Source organism: Camellia sinensis, chromosome 7 (genome assembly GCF_055761805.1).
Source record: "Camellia sinensis isolate YWXY chromosome 7, ASM5576180v1, whole genome shotgun sequence".
NCBI classification, from domain to species: Eukaryota; Viridiplantae; Streptophyta; class Magnoliopsida; order Ericales; family Theaceae; genus Camellia; species Camellia sinensis.
In genome coordinates, this window is record NC_138967.1 from 82969972 (window position 1) to 82987907 (window position 17936).

At 40.2% G+C, this 17936-nt stretch overlaps 1 protein-coding gene across 1 annotated transcript; it reads right to left on the reverse strand.

Moving 5' to 3' along the window:
* Positions 1–3152: 3152 nt before the first annotated feature.
* LOC145795914 (uncharacterized) lies at positions 3153–3641 on the reverse strand. Its single transcript, XM_082880855.1, has one exon. It carries the CDS (start codon positions 3639–3641, stop codon positions 3153–3155), a length of 489 nt encoding a protein of 162 aa, XP_082736981.1.
* Between the last annotated feature and the right edge of the window lie 14295 nt (positions 3642–17936).

Consider the following 17936-nt stretch of genomic DNA (forward strand, 5'->3'; position numbering starts at 1 on the left):
TGGGACTCCGAATTTGAGGTAGGGATAACCTACTCCTCTCTATGGGTTTTGTCTTTAAATTTTGGTATTTTGAGATGTTGGGCTTGGTTTGGTAATTTTGTGAAAGTCTGGGGCTTTTGTGTAATTTTACAAAAGTTGGGGTTTTATTCATAATAAACCTAGATGCAAGTTTGGCATAGAAAAATAGAATGATTGTTGAATCATTGATGAAAATGGGACCTAAGGGTTGAAATAGTAATTATGGAAAATGGCCTAATTACATTGTTTAATTAATTGGGATAATTAATTGGTGAGAAATGAGGAAATAAAATGTTGATTGAATATCCATTTGTGCATTTATTTTCTGTTTTAGAAATAACTGCTTTGGGCTATCGGTGGAGGATAGTCGAGATTGTTGTAGACAATGCATGATGATTAGGTAAACGGAAACTAATCAATGGAATGTGTCATGGAACTTGACGGTTGATAGAATACATTAATTGTGTGTATTGTGTGATTGTATATAGAACCAATGTGTTTATATACGTTATGTGTAGAGGAGGAGATAGGGGATGTACTCCGCGGTTTAGGGGAAGATAGGGGATGTACCTCTAAACCGGATAGGTATTGGGAGGAGATAGGGGATGAACTCCGTAGACAGAGCTCATATGCTTGTCTAGAGAAGTGAAGATAGAGCTCATATGCTTATCTTTGTGAAGTGTGGATACAGCTTGTATGCTTATCTGTGGATATTGTTGATATACATATCTGTTGTAGAATGTGGATACAGCTTGTATGCTTATCTGTGGATATTGTTGATATACATATCTGTTGAGAATGTGGATATAGCTTTTATGCTTATCTGAATGTGAGATATAGTTTTTATACATATCTGTGGAAATGATGATAGAGCTAGCATGCTTATCTATTGAAAAAGGGAAAATGAAAAGTAATTGGGACTTGTAAGTCGTTGACATAAATATGTAATTTATGTGATTGTATCAGTGTTGACCAACTATCAATTGCTAATGTTTTAGTCATTGTCCATGGTCGGTTTAGTGTATTTCTACTGGGCTGTGGCTCACCCTATATGGGAATATCATTTTCAGGTGCAGGAAGCATGCCACCTCCAAGGACATAGCTGGGAGGCTAGTGGCGGGCATAGTTTTGTCGTTTTACTTTTGATGTATTACATGTAATTTCAAGCCAAGGGCTTAATGTGTAAACGAGTTAGAACTCTTTGTTGTAACCAAGTGTTAACTTGGAAAGCTGTAAGCCCGTAGGGCATTTTGTTATGAGGTTAACATGTAATACCTACGTCTTGGAATTCTAATGAATGAAAGGAATGCAGTTAGTTTAAATGTAAATGCATGTCTTATCTGATGGGTTTATTGTTATTATTTTGAGGGCGTTACAAATTAGCTTTTCTCCCCAAAATAAAGAACACAACTAAACTAATAGAGGATGAACAAAGATGACCTAATCAAGAAAACGGACAGGACAGTTGAGTTGGAGATAGTTACGGCCGAACTTCAGGGTGAAGTTGCCTACGTATCCCACAAATGGGAATCAAGCCTTGCGTAGTTCGGTTCAGGTTCACTCGAGTATTAACTCTCTCCTTTTGCGCTCTAACTTTTGCCAAAGTCTCCCTTTAGGGTTTTCAACCATGTGAGCTCAGTTTTTCTTTATTTCTAATTTTTCATGCTCTAACTTTTGCCTAGGTCGCCCTTTTAGATTTTCGGCCTAGCGAGCCTCTCAGGGGTAGTATTTCTTCAACTTGTCCATATTGATCGGCTGCAAGAACTCCAGGCCATCCAAGTCCATAGGAATAATTGCCCCTCCTGACCAGATTGATTTGATGATGTAAGGACCAGTCCAATTGGGTTTGAACTTGCCCCTAGGGTCATAGATGGGAGCTCGGTTGTGTTTCAGCATCGTGTCCCCTTCCTTGAGATTTCTAGACTTAACTTTCTTGTTAAAAACCCTGGCAATTCGATGCTGGTAACCCTGGACATGATACAATGCCTTTAGTTTTCTCTCATCAAACAACATTAACTCCTCGAACCTACTTTGCTCCCAAGCTGCCTCTGCTATTTGACACTTGGCCATAACCCGCAGCGAGGGCACTTTGATTTCGATATGCAAAATAGCCTCCATCCTGTAAATGAGAGAATATGGGGTTGCCCCTGTGGATGTTTAGATTGAGGTTCTATAGCCCCAGAGCGCAAATGGCAATTTATCTGGCCAATCCCTATAGGTTTCCACCATCGTCTGCAGAATTCTTTTCATATTTTTGTTGGCTGCCTCAACAGATCCATTGGCCTACGGCATGTCGATTGATGACTTATGGAAAGTCACGTTATATTTCTCAAGCAAGTCTATCACCTCCTTCTTGAAGTGCGACCCGTTATCAGAGATAATCTCATTCAGAACCTCATACCGGTAGATGATATTATTCTTGATGAACTTAGCCACATATGACACTTTCAATACAGAGTAGGATTGGGCCTCCACCCATTTCGTGAAGTACTCGATTGCCACCAGAATGAACTCATGCCCATTTGATCCTTTTGGCATAACTGCACCGATAACATCTATTCCCCAAACAGAGAACGACCATGGTGAAGTCATGTTATAGAGCTTCGACGGCAAAATCTTCATGCGATTGGCATGAATCTGGCACTTGTGGCATCGCCGTACAAAACCAATACAATCCTCTTCCATGGTCGACCGGTAGCAGCCTTGTCTAAGGATTTTCCGGGCGAGCATCACACCGTTTTTGTGGGCTTCGCACTCTCCTCCATGAATGGCCTCCATAAGGCGGTTTGATTCCTCTTCCTCAACATATAGTTTGTGTATTCCCAAATGGCCTCTTTTGTACAACTTGCCCTTGCAGATGATAAATTGAACGACCAAGCACCGTATTCTCGTTTTGGCCTTAGCATTTGCTTCTAGTGGATATGCCTCATTTTCTAGAAAATTTCAAGTATCATAGTACCAGGGGTTCTTGTCTGAAGCCTCACCTATTGCGGTAATGGTTTCATCGGTGGGCGTGTATTTCTGTTAAATAATGATTGGATGCATCCTGACTCCAATGGAATGTCTACCATAGAAGATAGAGTTGTTAGTGCATCAGCGAATTGGTTGTTCTCCCATAGCAGATGGGTAAACATTTACTTTTCAAACCTTGGAATTAGCATATCCAAGACCTGATGGTAAACCTTCATTTTCTCCTCTTTAACCTGCCAATCTCCGTTGGCTTGAGACATAACTAAGTTCGAATCCCCGATAACATCCAACCTTTTTGCTCCTAGTTCTCGAGCGGCTTCTAAACCAGCAATACACGCCCCATACTCTGCTTCGTTATTAGACACTTTGAACCGTAGTTTGAAGGCTAAGGGTATATGTGAGTCATTGGGTGCTATTAGCAACACACCAATTCCATAACCGTATTGATTGGCTGCTCTGTCAAAGTATATAATCCACGTTTTCTCCTCTATTTGTAGAATATCTTCATCTGGGAAAAAGTATTCCGCCGCTTCATCCCCCTCCACTAGATCTTCCAGGAATTCCGCTACAGCTCTCCCTTTAACCGACTTGCGTGTAACATATTTAAGATCAAATTTGGAGAGGAAGAGCAACCAATGGGCTAGCCTACCCATAAGCGCTGGTTTTTCAAAGAGATATTTGATGGGATCTAATCTCGAAACAAGGATTATAGAGTGAGCTAGCAAGTAGTGCCTCAATCTCCGGGTAGCCCATACCAAGGCTAGACAAGCTTTCACGAGGGGAGTGTAACGGGTCTTGTAATCTAGCATTTTCTTGCTCAAGTAGTAAACAGATTTCTTCACCTTGGCCTCCAACTCCTGAGCTATCATACATCCCATGGTTAAGTTTGTCATTGACAGGTACAAAAACAACGGTTTTCCCGACTCCGGCGGTGATAACATAGGCGGATTTTGCAGGTACTGTTTAACCTGTTCAAAAGCAAATTGATAGCGATCATCCCCATTGGAATTTCTTTCTATTCTTCAGGAGACCAAATAGTGGTTCACAAGTCAAGGTCAATTTGAAAATAAATCATCTTATGAATTGCACTTTACCTAGAAAAGCCGCGCACCTCCTTTTCAGTTCTTGGTGGTGGCATTTCTAAGATGGCCTTGATTTTCGAAGGATCTACCTTAATTCCTCTCTGTGTGATTAGAAATCCTAGCATTTTTCCTGTTGTTATGCCAAAGGTGCATTTTTGTGGGTTCAACCTCAATCTATACTCTCTGATCTACTAAAAGAATTTCTCCAATGTGGTGTAGTAGCCCTCTCGATCTTTGGACTTGACAATCATATCGTCCACATACACCTTAACCTCTTTGTGGATCATGTCCTGTAAAATGGTAGTTGCAGCCCTTTGATAAGTAGCTCAAGCATTCTTCAACCCAAACAGCGTGACTCTGTAGCAATAGGTGCACCACGGAGTAGTGAAAGTGGTCTTCTCCTTATCCTCGAGGTGCCATTAGAATCTGGTTATACCTGGAAAACTCATCCATGAACGAAAGCAATGCATGGCTTGCGGTGAAGTCTACCAACTCATAAATATGCGACAGTTTAAAATCATCCTTCGGACTAGCCTTATTTAGATCCCTGAAGTTGACACAGACTCTGATTCTGCCATCCTTCTTTGGGACTGGAACAATATTGGCTAACCACGTCGGATACTCAGATACAAGCAAGAACCCTGCCTTAGTCTGTTTGGTAACTTCTTTCTTGATCTTCAAAGCCCAATCTGGGTGAACTCTGCGCAGCTTTTGCTTAACTGGCTGGGCCTCAGGGTCAAGAGGGATCTGGTGCTATACAATCTTAGCATCGATTCAAGGCATGTCTTCGTAGGACCATACAAAAACATCTTTGAAATTTTTTAATAAAGCGATTAAACGCTTGCGTTCCTCCACAGACAGCATGGACCCGATCTGGACCAAGCGAGGATCTTCCTCAATACCCACGTTAATTGATATGATTTCATCTATACAGGGCTTACACGCCTCTCCTCCTTATGATCAATCAAAATTTTCAAAACTTGAGGAATTTCTTTCTGTCACGCCCCACTTTTTATTACTCAAAGTATTACCAATTTCATTTACTTAATTCCATTTCAGAGATAACATGCGGAAATAAACTCGTACATTCAACTTGTAGAAGTGAATAACATTGCTCTCGTTCGTATGAAAGTAAATACAACATGAGTACACTAAATAAATTGCCCTTGGGCTTACATCATTAAAAGTCAAGAAGAAGGGTATAACCCTTTTACATAAATGGCATTCCGCCAACACAAAAGAGGCCCCGTGGCCAGCAAATAAGAATATCCAAAACCTTGTAGCACATCCTGGCTATCACCTGAAAAAGATTCAACAACGTATGATGAACATATAGTCCAGTAGGGATCTCAACATGATCTCCAACAATAACAACTTACAGATAGCTATGATCATGAATGTTTATTCTCATACTAGAATAGTAATGTGGCAGTTTATACAAAATATACATAAGTATGAACTTTTCTCGAAAACAGCCATTTCATTCGACGCTATAAGCGGTTCACCTATTTTTTCCTTTTTATTACCCATTTTTCCAAACTTTCATGACTATAACAGTTTTAGAAAAAAACAATTTCACCAAGCCCATTACTCTTCCCCCATTTTCCGTACTTACAACAAAATGACCTTTTTTGAAAACATGTTCACAAATACCCCATTTTCCTTCACACTTTCCAAAATCTCAAAATGGCATTTTGGTTTGTTCCCAATACATTCATATCAATACATGCATGTCTTAAATAAAAGGGAAATAACAAATCATCAACATGTATATAATCCACAAATGAGGCAGCTCGGCCTTTCAAAACTGTATCCATCGCAACCCATAACATACTTAGATACACTGACGATAACAATTAAAACTCTGCTCTACCGGCTATATGCACAGTAAGCTAAGGATACGCCAAGCGATAAGCGAGATAATAACTCATTTTAAACATTTCATACCTCATAATAGATACACATTTTAGTACTGTATCAATCTCAGATAAAAACACTTCCATACTTCACAAATGATACACATTTTAGTGTTGTATCAATAACATGTAAAAACACTTCCAATATCAATAAGCACACATATAGTGGTGCTAATGGAGTCCATCCCCTATCTCCTCCCAAACAAAATCCGATTTAGAGGTCCATCCCCTATCTTCCCCTAAACCATGGAGTACATCCCCTATCTCCTCCCACACAAAACAATGTATATAAGCGATTATCATGTACAAATTCCTCAATACAACAAAGCATAAATAACAAGTGTAATACATACACATAAACTATTCAATAATGTTTACCCAACACAAGTGTAACGCATACATCACAATTCAACACAACAATGTCATCCTCCACCGATGACCAAGGACAAAACCTCTAGATGCATGTATTCAGTACACCTAATAAAAGAGACTCAACTCTCAAGCAATCCTTAAACCCAACAACGACACTAGTACGATAGGTAAGGATAAAACCCCCAAATGTGTGTATTCAACACTCATGATACAATAGTTCAATTCTCAAATTTATTTTCTGAGACTCACATAGAGTTAACATTTCATTTACCATTTTCAAGATCAACTTTCATAATTTTTCAAGTCAACACGTTCCATCACTTATTCCAAAAACACTTTTCCCTTTTCACAAAACCAATTACATTCTCTTCATTTTACAAAATCAATTCCATGGATAATAAGCCATAACCCAACTTGATTCAATACGTTCATTTCAAAATAACTCCAATACCATAATTAATCCTTTAACTGTTAACACCTTCTACACAACTCATATTAACAATAGAAATTTACCAACATTGTTCAACCATAAACCCTTTTTATTTTACCAAATCAAAATATAATTTAGGGCTTTCTCTTCTTTCAATAATAACATGCTAATTTTATTCTCTAAGTAGTCCAAACCACAGTCAATGATAACAAAACCATTCTCAAACAACCAACCCTAGGTTCCCCTCATGATTTTAAAACAAATCCAACACGGATATGATTTTCATGCAATACAAAATTACCACATGTCTATCTATAGACGGAGTATTGAAAAAGAACAAAGAAATCCCTACCTCAAATGGAGAAGATGAAGGCCAAGAACCAAAGTGCTCCAAATCGCCAAACTTTCAGATTAAAATGAAGATCAAGGGAAGCTCCACACTCAATACAAAGGAACTAGGGTAGAAGATCACTAGAACTAGATGTATTTATAGAGAGAAGATGTAGTTTAAAGAGACGACCTAGATAGGACTTTGGTATCCGGGTTACCACTCCCAGAAATACCAGACTCAAAGGAACTCGAATTTGACTTTGAGTCCACAGACTCAGTGGAATCAGATACGGACTCACTATCCTATCCAGAACTGTTGCTGACGCCTTGCTTAAACTTCCAGATCAGGCGTGGAGCCTCAGATGCATCCATGATTAGATTGGAGAAATCCGCTGCTGGGTTATCCCCGATCATTGAGATAGTAAAACTATCCCCCAAGTTGGTTGCCTCAGCTTCGGCAGTAGAACTTGTCAGTAGGTCAGCCAGCGCTTTTCCTAACAGCTCTTCCTCGTCGATATCCAAGCTTGTAGTCCCGCCTTGATCTGTGCCAGGGCTCATGTCTGGTTGTTCATCCTCCTCTTTTGGTAACTGGTGTCCGAAGAAGATCTCGAACCCCAGATACCTTGTTTTTGTTTCCCAGTCATACGAGGGCTTTAGGAATCCACAAAAGGGGAAGTCTTCCCCTTGGCGGACAAAACGTCCGTTCATGGTCCCATGAATTGGTTTATGGACTAACTCGTACTGCCTCCCGGTCTTCTTTGCTTTCAACCTTTCTCTCAATTCCTGCCCTTTTGTTTGCCAATCTGCAGCAGTTGTATCCCAGCTCGAAAGCGTGGGGGTTATCACTCATCTCCTTAGCAACAGTACCTCCCTGCTTGCCACTTCGGCCTAGTCATGACCCGGGCACATGCCCCTGTTTGTTCATCATGTAGATAGATTGCGCACTTACGTAGTTCCCATCGCCCCCCGCCATGATGGTTTGGACCAACCGGGTCTCTGCTAGGGAGAAGCCAAAAAGGTACTTGTCCTCCTCCCCATGCATGAATTCCAGTAATGGTGCAGTGGTTCCTTGGAGAGGATGGATCGAAGAATTACCATACATAGTGGCGATCCCGCCTTTGAAGGGGTACTTTACTAACTGGTGGAGTGTTGATGATACGGCCCTTATCTGATGTCGCCAGGGGCGTCCCAGTTGTAGATTTAACGTGGCCGGCACATCCATTACATGGAATTCCACTTCGTGTTCAGACGGGCCGATTACGATATGGCTTTTGAACGTTCCCATAACATCCTGGCTTGTATTGCCATAAGCCGGACAACTTGGGTCGTAGGTGTAAAGTCAATTGGCCTCAAACCGATAGCATAGGTAGTCCTCACTGGACACACATTGATCACCAATCCGGTATCTACTAACACCACCGAAATCCATTTTTTTCGACTTTCCACGGTTACATATAAAAGACGGTTGTGGTTGACACCCTCGGGTGGTAACTCCTTATCTGTAAAAAATATCACTCGGGGTGGTAACTCCTTATCTGTAAAAGATGTCACTGGCGTAACGTCCCTAGATGTTACCAACGATACCAATTGGTCTACAGTGGTATCGATAGGTAGTATAGTCCGGTTCATTGCCTCTAACAGTGCTTTCCTATGCTCCCGAGATGCCATTATCAGCCCCCAGATTGATATGTCAGCCTAAATCTTCTTGAGCTGTTTCGAGACCAGGATTTCCTCAAGGTCTTTCTCTTTTGATCTCTCAACCTCCTTTACGGAGGTTTTTGGTTGGTCTAATGTTGCAGGACCACTCCGGGTCATATGATTGATCTCGTCAGTACACCAAGTGTCATCTAGGGTATCAGCGTTCCACCCTTCATCAATGTACGCATGACTTAGGTCATTGTCTTTCCACCACTCTCTTACAGTTATGGCCAGGCTGGTATCGGGTTCTATCCGGAGCATGTTAACGTCACGCGTCCCATCATCATACTATTCTTCCTCCACCACAGTCTTGGTTTTTGAATCCCAATATTTTCTGAGCTTCCTCAACATCCTTTTCCGGTCGCCAGGCTCCCATTCGACCTTTTTAGCAGTTTGGGCATCACCCTCTATTGTCTTGGGTTCTTCTTTCTCTTTTCCTTTTCCCTGCTCCGTAGCTATCTTCGTTTGGATCTCCTTTATCCTTTCCCTTTTAAATTGTTCCAGTGCCTATTCTTTCTCAGTAAGAGGTGTAGCCTCAGCCTTGCCACTAGCAATGATTTCCTCTTCTGTCCTAGCCTCTCCTATCTATTCCCCCACATTTGACTATTCCTCACTCAACCATCCATTACTCGTTTTTGGCTGGCACAGGTCCCACTATCCCACCTGAACACTGCTTGTATCCTCTTCTTCGAAGTAGTACAAATCCTCTAGATCATCCTCCAGATCAACCAAATCCTCTTCCAAGTTAGCCAAGTCATTAAGGCCTTGTTCAGGCCAATCTTTCTGATGTTGCCCTAACTGGCCTTCCCCGATAGCATTAATGCTGAGAAAGTTTGGTAGTATGACTACTGGCTTTGGTTGATTGATGGCTGCAATGTATAAACTAGGATCGTACACCTCTGTGAGCGAGACCCCATTCTCTATGACACAGCTATCAGACTACCCTATCTTCTGTACATTCTTCTCTTTCTCCGTTTCTACTACCACGGGTCTGGATTGGGTTTGTGGTGTTAGATCCATCATGCACATGTTTGTGACTTCTGGAATAACCATCTTCGATTTTGGTAGGTGGGACAAGGTAATGTATGTGCTAGGGTTGAAGGTAGTGTATAGATATGGTTAATGTTTCTGGACGAGGGAATTTGGTTATGTGCAGGAAGTGGGTTGGTTGTTACATTTGGTTTGGAAGGTAGGGCGATGAATTTATTGTCAATGAGATCTTGGATCTCATGTCGTAGATAGTAGCACATGTTTGTGGGATGGCCATGTTATTGGTGGAAGATGCAATACTGGGTAGGGTCATGTTTGGGTGGCAATGGGTTTGGAAGTGGACGAGGATCGAGAGGCATGAGATGCCCTTTTTCCATTAATAGTTTGAGGGCGTGGGCTGGGCTCATATAGAGGGGAGTAAAAACTATTCAATTTCAAGGTGGGCCAGTGTTTTGTGAAGGTTGTGTGGTTGTGGTAGTAGCAAAGGGATTAGCCATCTTGGTCATTGAAACAACGGTACTGACATCCGCAGGCTGTGGAATAGTGCTATTACTAGCATTGGCCTTCTTGCGGAATCACTTGTTCTATGGCTGATGCCTTTTTTGAATGCACTCTCAATCTGGACCCCCAGCTCGTGTAAGGAAAAAAATGTGGACAATGGTGCCACTATCATCCTCTACAGCATGTCTGGCTCAAGATTCTAGACCATTAGCTTGACTTGATCTCTTTCGGCAGGCCTATTTGTCATTCGGGCTGCCTTGGCTCTCCACCAGGTGACCAAATCTATGAATGATTCTTTGGGGTTCTGGGTAGTAGCCTCCAGCTCACTAATGGTTACTTCTATCTGGGTGTTATATGAATACTGGCTGACAAATGCCTCAGATAGCTCCTCCGAATTCTACTTTGTTGAGTCTTCCAATTTAGCGTACCAGATGGCCGCCACATCAGACAAGGTTCTCCCAAACAAGGAAAGCTTCTGTGCCATAGACAAACCCATGGGCCTCAACACGTCTGAAAACAAATGGACATGCACAATTGGATCATCAATCCCATCGAATCTATCAATGTGGGGCATCTTAAATTTCTCCTGTAATCTGACTGAAGCCTCAGTGTACCCGTCCTCAATATCCGGAATGGAGTTGAAGCCCTGGGATTTCCACAATGCTTTCTCCAGTCTAGCAATCTTGGCCAAGGCCAGATCAATTTCATTGATATCAAAAGGAAAGATTCCTATGGGGGATTGAATCGGAGGCCTATAAGCCGGAGCTAGGGGAAACATTTCTTGAAGATATGGGATTTGGGGATTTTCAACCGGTGGGGGTAGATCTGGGTTTGGCTGAGCAACCGGGACTGGATGTACGGTTGATGCTGACGCCCCAGATGTACGTCGTAGATCGGTGATAACTTCATCTTTTGTAGCCATCCTTTGGTTTATAGTGTCCATGGTTCTTTGGAAAGCCACCATCATGGCAAAAAATTCCTCCGCGTTCTATGCCATTTCTAGTCTAGGTGAACTAGATGCTGGTGAATTGATTGAGTGTGAACGGATAGGTGTTTGTAGAGTGCTTTATACTGGTGCTACTGACTGTCCATTCCTTCTTCGTCAGGTGACTGGCAAAAGTGAGACCAACACTGGCTGGCCACCAACAAGGTCTTGAGCTTTTCAAAGCCTGCCAAAATGAGTTCACACAACGTGGGAAATATCGGGTCTTTTTGAAGCTATGATGGTAAACTACCTAGCAAAAAGAAAGAAAGAAAGACATAATTAAAATCGAACAGCACTTCGGCATTAATTCACAACAGTCATAACACATAGCTGAACTGTAATCCCCACTGAACTCTGTTCTCAAACTCATACTGATATGAACTATCCTATACAGTTAAAAGCACATACCAAGTAAAAGAACCAAAACACCCCTATGAGGGGAGTAAGGTTACCTTGTCCTAGATTTTGACATGATCTAGGCTGTATTATTTCAAATAATGAGTTTCACAACATCCTACAAATGGGTGGCATGTTGTCCTAAGTTGGAATAGTCACTATAGCTTCACTATATGTAACTAGGTCAAATGGTCGAAAGGGTACCTCAGCCAGATTACCTAATATACGCCTCACACCTAACACTGAGAAGTGAAAGGTGGATCAAGCGGTAAGCGGTGATCTTGATCCAAGGGTTGTGTTTCTAACATGGCAGAGCCCATGACTGGTTAACCTTTTGGCAAGCCTTTTGGGCAAGCTTCCGGCAAACCATCTAGGAATAGCAGATGGAAAACACAATGAGTTAAAGTAACCATGCAAATGCAATGTAAAGAACATATAAGTGTAGATAAAAGTTCACATCGTGAATTTCAAGTCAAGTTCTCTATATCCCTAGTGGAGTCGCTAGAAACTGTGGCTTTCTTTTCATACTCCTTTCGGATACGAATAGCCCCACAATTCGGACTCCCATGGTTCTGAATCTAATTTCACAAAGTGCAATGTGAAACAACAAAAACACAATAGAGTCCAAATTCGACAATTCTTTTGGAAAATCGATGTTTGAATCAAATGCCAAAAATAGACTACTTTGCCAGATTTCAGAGTCGCCACGTAAATATTTTTAGAAAATTTAGGAAACCCGAAACTTTTGCCAAAGGCCATTAGTCCGTCATCACCAAAGTGTCTCGGCTTGGGAACTTAGGTACGAGGAGGGGAAGGTCATTAATTGAACACCCCACTCGCCCGATCAAAGATCGGCCTCTACTAATCATGATGTGATTTTTATTTACATTATATGCTCTTGTTCTAATTATTAGCAATTTTTACTATGTGACACACACAAGTATAGACTAATTTGCAAGAATTGGAACATTTGATTTCTTGTTTTGTTTGAAAATTGTTTTTGAATATGCCATTTAAAAAAGTGGGCTTAAGATGGATATTAATCAAACTATCCCAATTCAAGTAATTAGCCTTCATCCACAAGCATTCAAATAGTTATATCATTTAAGCAAGTAGCCTCATGGAAATATGCTTGACATGGAAACACAAACATTCGATGCAAGATGCTAAAACTCAAAATTTCTCACCTAGTACTCCGAGCTAAAACAAAGCAAAATCATTAGAAAAATATGCATGCTCCTAATTAATGCAATATGACTAGATACAACGCACACATTATGTAATTTGTAGGCTCGACTATGAGCATGGCATATGATTTCATTCGAGACATGCGATAAAGCATGTATTCAAGCAATGAATTTGAACATTGATATTGGGTTAGTATGATAAGCCGAACCTTGGATGCATGCAAGACAATGGATGCAAAGCATAAGAATGCTAATGTGAAAAAATGATGCTTTACACTACCATCGTAAGCAAGTAAGTAAAAGAGAGAAAGTCGTAGGGTTGGAAGACATACAACTCATTACATGTTGGTCCTTGTACATGAGGATGGGAATCAAAGTCTGAAAGTCTGAATTAAACTAATTACTACAAAACCGAATGAATGAATAAGCAAAGAATTAACTAGCTAACTATTCTATTACAACAAGGATAATAATGAGAAATAAGCTAGCCCTCTAAGTTAATTAGCTATAAAAATTACAAATAAACAATAATGATAATTACAACACTAATAATTAACAAGATTGATTATAACAATAATATTAATAATTACAACAATACTCGGAGCATTAATTTACAATAATGATGTAAGCAAGGATGCACAAAGGTTGCATGCACAATGTCCAAGAACAACTCTGTCTGCCTAGGTCTACTCTGTTTCAACTTCAGTCACTACCCTCCGTTTTCTGCAAAATATACTGCAGACCAAACATTGATAATCGGCCGGCCCTCAATGAAGCCCAGCCAGGCCTAAATAAGGCTGGTCGTGCCTTAATTTCATGCAAAATCCTGTTTTGTGCTCTGAAGTGAAAACAGTGCAGATAGAGTTATTTTGAACTCTGTTTGTCCCTCTCACGCTCCTCTGTCATGGGAAAACCTCGAGAGAAGGTTGGAATCATTTCCAAAACCATCAATGAGCAAGTTGATTGCTTGACGATTTCGGATACAATTTGGACAAAATTCAATAAATGCAATGAACGACAACCACCCCTCCCTCCTATCATAGAGTGAACTCAAAGAGGGAGGTAGAGACACTTCAAGGTTCATCAAAACATCATGAATTGATGTAGACAACCCTTGACACAATAGGTTCAGCATAACGTCCGACCAAATCCAAGCAATATAACACATTTTCTTTATGTGGGTTGGTTTATTATAAGCCAAATTCATTTGTCTTTGCCATCCTTTAATCCATTAAGTCCAAGATGATTGTTATGTCTGCTAAAGATTACGTCCACTAAGTAAGAAATATGTCAAACGGGAAGTGATTCTCAACATGAAAAAGAGACTACGCCCTTGACAATGAACCTTCGTAGAGATTAAGCCATTAAGTATAGATCTCTAGTTCATATTTTGAATAATCATCAACCGATTCAAACAACTCTCAAATGAAAGAAATGAATGACAATTTGATAATTAAAATGAGGTTCTTAAACATGGAAATTAGTTAAAGAAAAGCTAAGAACAACATTCAACAAGCTATGTATGCAAACTAATGAGACAACAAACAAACTAATCAAAGCATGAACTATTTTAAAAACCTAGAACAGCCCTAAAATGGCCCTTAAGAGATGAAAAGCAGTGGCTCAAAGTGCATGAAAAGAGCCTAAAAGCTAAACAACAAAGAGAGATAACATGGCTAGTAAGTAAGAATAAGGAGGGGTGGCTAATCCCTTCACTTTTGAAACTTCAAATCATGATTTTTAGCCTCTTTTTAACTCTGAAAATCAATTTAGAAAGAAAAGAAAAAGAGTGTAACAAAAAGGGTTTGAGCTATAGGTGAAGGCGTAAGAAAGAGTGTTAACTCTATCTACCCTTTGGTAGCTCTCCAAACCCAAACTTAGACACTTGAAGGGAGATCAAAACAACACAAAAGTACAAGAAGTAGATAGTAAATGATAGAAATGAAAGCAAGGAAAGAAATAGCAGGCTTATACCTCTTGACAAAGATAGCACTTTGTTTGTGAATCAACCTAAGTTTAAACACACTCTCAAGCTTGAATTGTGATGCTCAAGGCTCAACCAAGGTTCCTAGGCTAAGGTGTGAAGGTGTATATGGTGTATGAATATAGGTTCAAGGTGGTAAGCTTGCTCAAAGACTGCTGGCAAAAGAAGAAGGTGTATAGGCTTTCTATAAATTCTTTAACCCTCAAAACAGATATACAACCTCGTTTATATAGAATTTGAGCAAGAAGGGTCATAAATATCTTCAAAAATGGATAGCTGGCGGGCTCCCACCCAGAACAATGTTTGTCACTACTAAGGCACGGCCGGCCATCAATAGCCACGGCCGGGCCTCAATGGGATCCCCTATTTTTCTACTTCAGACTCAGCAAAGGGTGGCACAATGTGTAAAAATGGATTTCTTGGGTATAATCAGTGGGAAAATGGGAGGTTTGGGATTGTTCTGAGCTTAAACATGGCCCATTTGTTGAGACCTCGAACCACGCACAACACCACTTTTATCATCGAGTGTACCGGGCAAAGTGCTCGAGCCTTGCGGGCGGTCAAAAATGGGGTGTCTACAATATTTTATCAAATTGATGACTTTGCCCTTGAAATTGAGCAATGGTCTTTAATTGTCCTTATTTGGAATAAGATTCAAAATTCAAGGTCAAATGTGTCACAATTGAAAAGTCAGGGACCAAAGTGACATGAGTCCCAAACTATGGAGACTGTTAGTGTAATTTGCCCTACATCCTTCTACCTTGCATAGCTCATCCGACAATAGTACTCGCAGCATGTATGTACCAATAATCAATACCATCCTCCACCGATGGCAAAAGACAAAACTCTAAATGCCAATTACATAATCCAAACAATATTCCATATCCCCCGTTCATTCTAAACTCTCATGTTTTATAAAAAGTAATTAGTCCCACTCACTACTCCAAATTCCAAACATACATAACACTTACCAACTCCAAATAACATTAATCCAAAACCCCAAGATTTGTAAACAACCACAACATAATGCAATGTCAATTCAACGCTAAGCTTTTCCTTTAACATTTCAAAATTTACAAAGGACTTACCCAACACTTCCAACCCCATATCCTAAACATACTCTTACACCCATAATCATTCATAAACATAAGCCATAAACCCGCCATTTCAAACCCAAACCAATCCATATGCTTTTTAACGAAATCAACTACAAAGCTATGGTTTTAAATGCCATAGAAATTACCGCAAGTCTATCTATAATGAGGTATTGAAAAGAAGCTCTAGAATCCCTACCTCTAAAAGCGAAGAGAAGAAAAGGCAAAAATCCTCCGGCGATGAAAACACGATCCTCTCAAATTAAAATGATGCCCATGATACCCTCTACGTTTTGATCTATAGGAATAGAGGTACAAAATGGGTGTGGCTAGATGAAACCTAAGCTTTTAGGTCGAAGAAACCCTTAAATGACAAAAAGAGGAAGAGTGGAGAGAGAGAAAAGCATAAAAAGTTATTTTTTCAGCACACTACGGACTTATATAAGCGCAGACTGCTCGAGCGACCAGAAACAATAACTGATATTGCTTGAGTGAACAAAGTTACCCCTTGAGCGCACAATGACACTCTCTCAAAAGTTTTGCAGACAGAGGCTAATCACTCTAGCACAAGAAGGACTCGCTTGAGCCAAAACTGCTCGAGCGCAAGAAGCATCGCTCGAGTGAAGAACACCACCCTCCTAGTATCTCTGCAGACCTGCAAAAATACTGGAAGTTCTCAAAGACCACTCAAGCGACCAAAGGACTGCTCGAGCGAACTGGTAAAAATCTAGGCAAACAACTCTTTGAAAAACGAACCCCCAACTTGTTCCAAACGCAACCACAATACTCAAACAATCAAATTCAATAAAGAATAAGATGAACAAGGATACGAACAACCATTAAAGATAAGGAAACCTGGATCCAAAACAATAAACGAATCGGGTCCAAACCGGAATCGCTATAACCTCCCCCCCTTAGGGAATTTCATCCTCGATATTTGAGAATACCCCGCAACACGAGGTAAACCAACCACAACATGTGTACAACCACTACTGAGCACATAACACCCAAGCACTGAGGAAATGAAAACTAGCCACATGACAAAACTCTTGGTCAACTTTAAAAGAAGAGGACTACATCCACAAACCATGGTCTGCTGAGACAATTCTCCGGCACAACCGTAAGCAACCAACTTTAACCCATTTAAATCCAAAACACACAATGAATAACTGAAACCAAATCATACATAATTCACCCCTACAAGGTTAAACAGAATAATCACATAAGTCGATTAAAGCAATAGCTTTCTTATTATCTTGAAAACTCTTATATCACCGACACCATTATTCCTAAAAGTTATTCAAACTTACTCCATTTTCTAACAAAATTTGTTTCACATAAAAAAATAAAAATAAAAATTCAAAGAAAACCAATTGTTTTGCAAACATTTTCTCTAAACAACTCGTAAAATTTCAAACCCAAAAGTTTTCAGTTGAAACAAAATATCATAAGAGGCCATAAAACAAAAACTCATTTTCCAATTCATTTCTCAACAATATCCGGTGAATCACAACCATCACCCAACAACCTCTATTAGACACTCGGTGATATCACACCACAGCTACCACATTTTTATAATGATAATGAATAGAAAGAAACACAGTGCTAACAGAGATAATATGGTACACACAACTTCCCAAATCCCAAAAGTTTCAAACCAACACAAACACGAGTAATATTAATCAACATAATTCAATGGCACAAAAGCGGTAGTATAATTGACATACTAATACATTATCCCAACTCGAGAGGTTCCACACACTCAAACCAACCAAAGAACACCCATAAGTGAGGCTCAAGGCCTCCAAGTATAACCAAAAATACCACTCAACCTTATAACCATTTGCTTGAACCAGATGACTAAGTGTCTATTAACTTTGAATACCATACAACCAACCTACCAATTCTCCATTTTCACAACCCAACAGCCCAAAACAACACACTAACACTATACCACTTCATTCTTGCCACCCCAAAACTAAA

Bases quoted from the DNA above. Each gene is read 5' to 3' on its own strand.
- LOC145795914 (XM_082880855.1), bottom strand. From the start codon at position 3,641: ATGGGTAGGCTAGCCCATTGGTTGCTCTTCCTCTCCAAATTTGATCTT.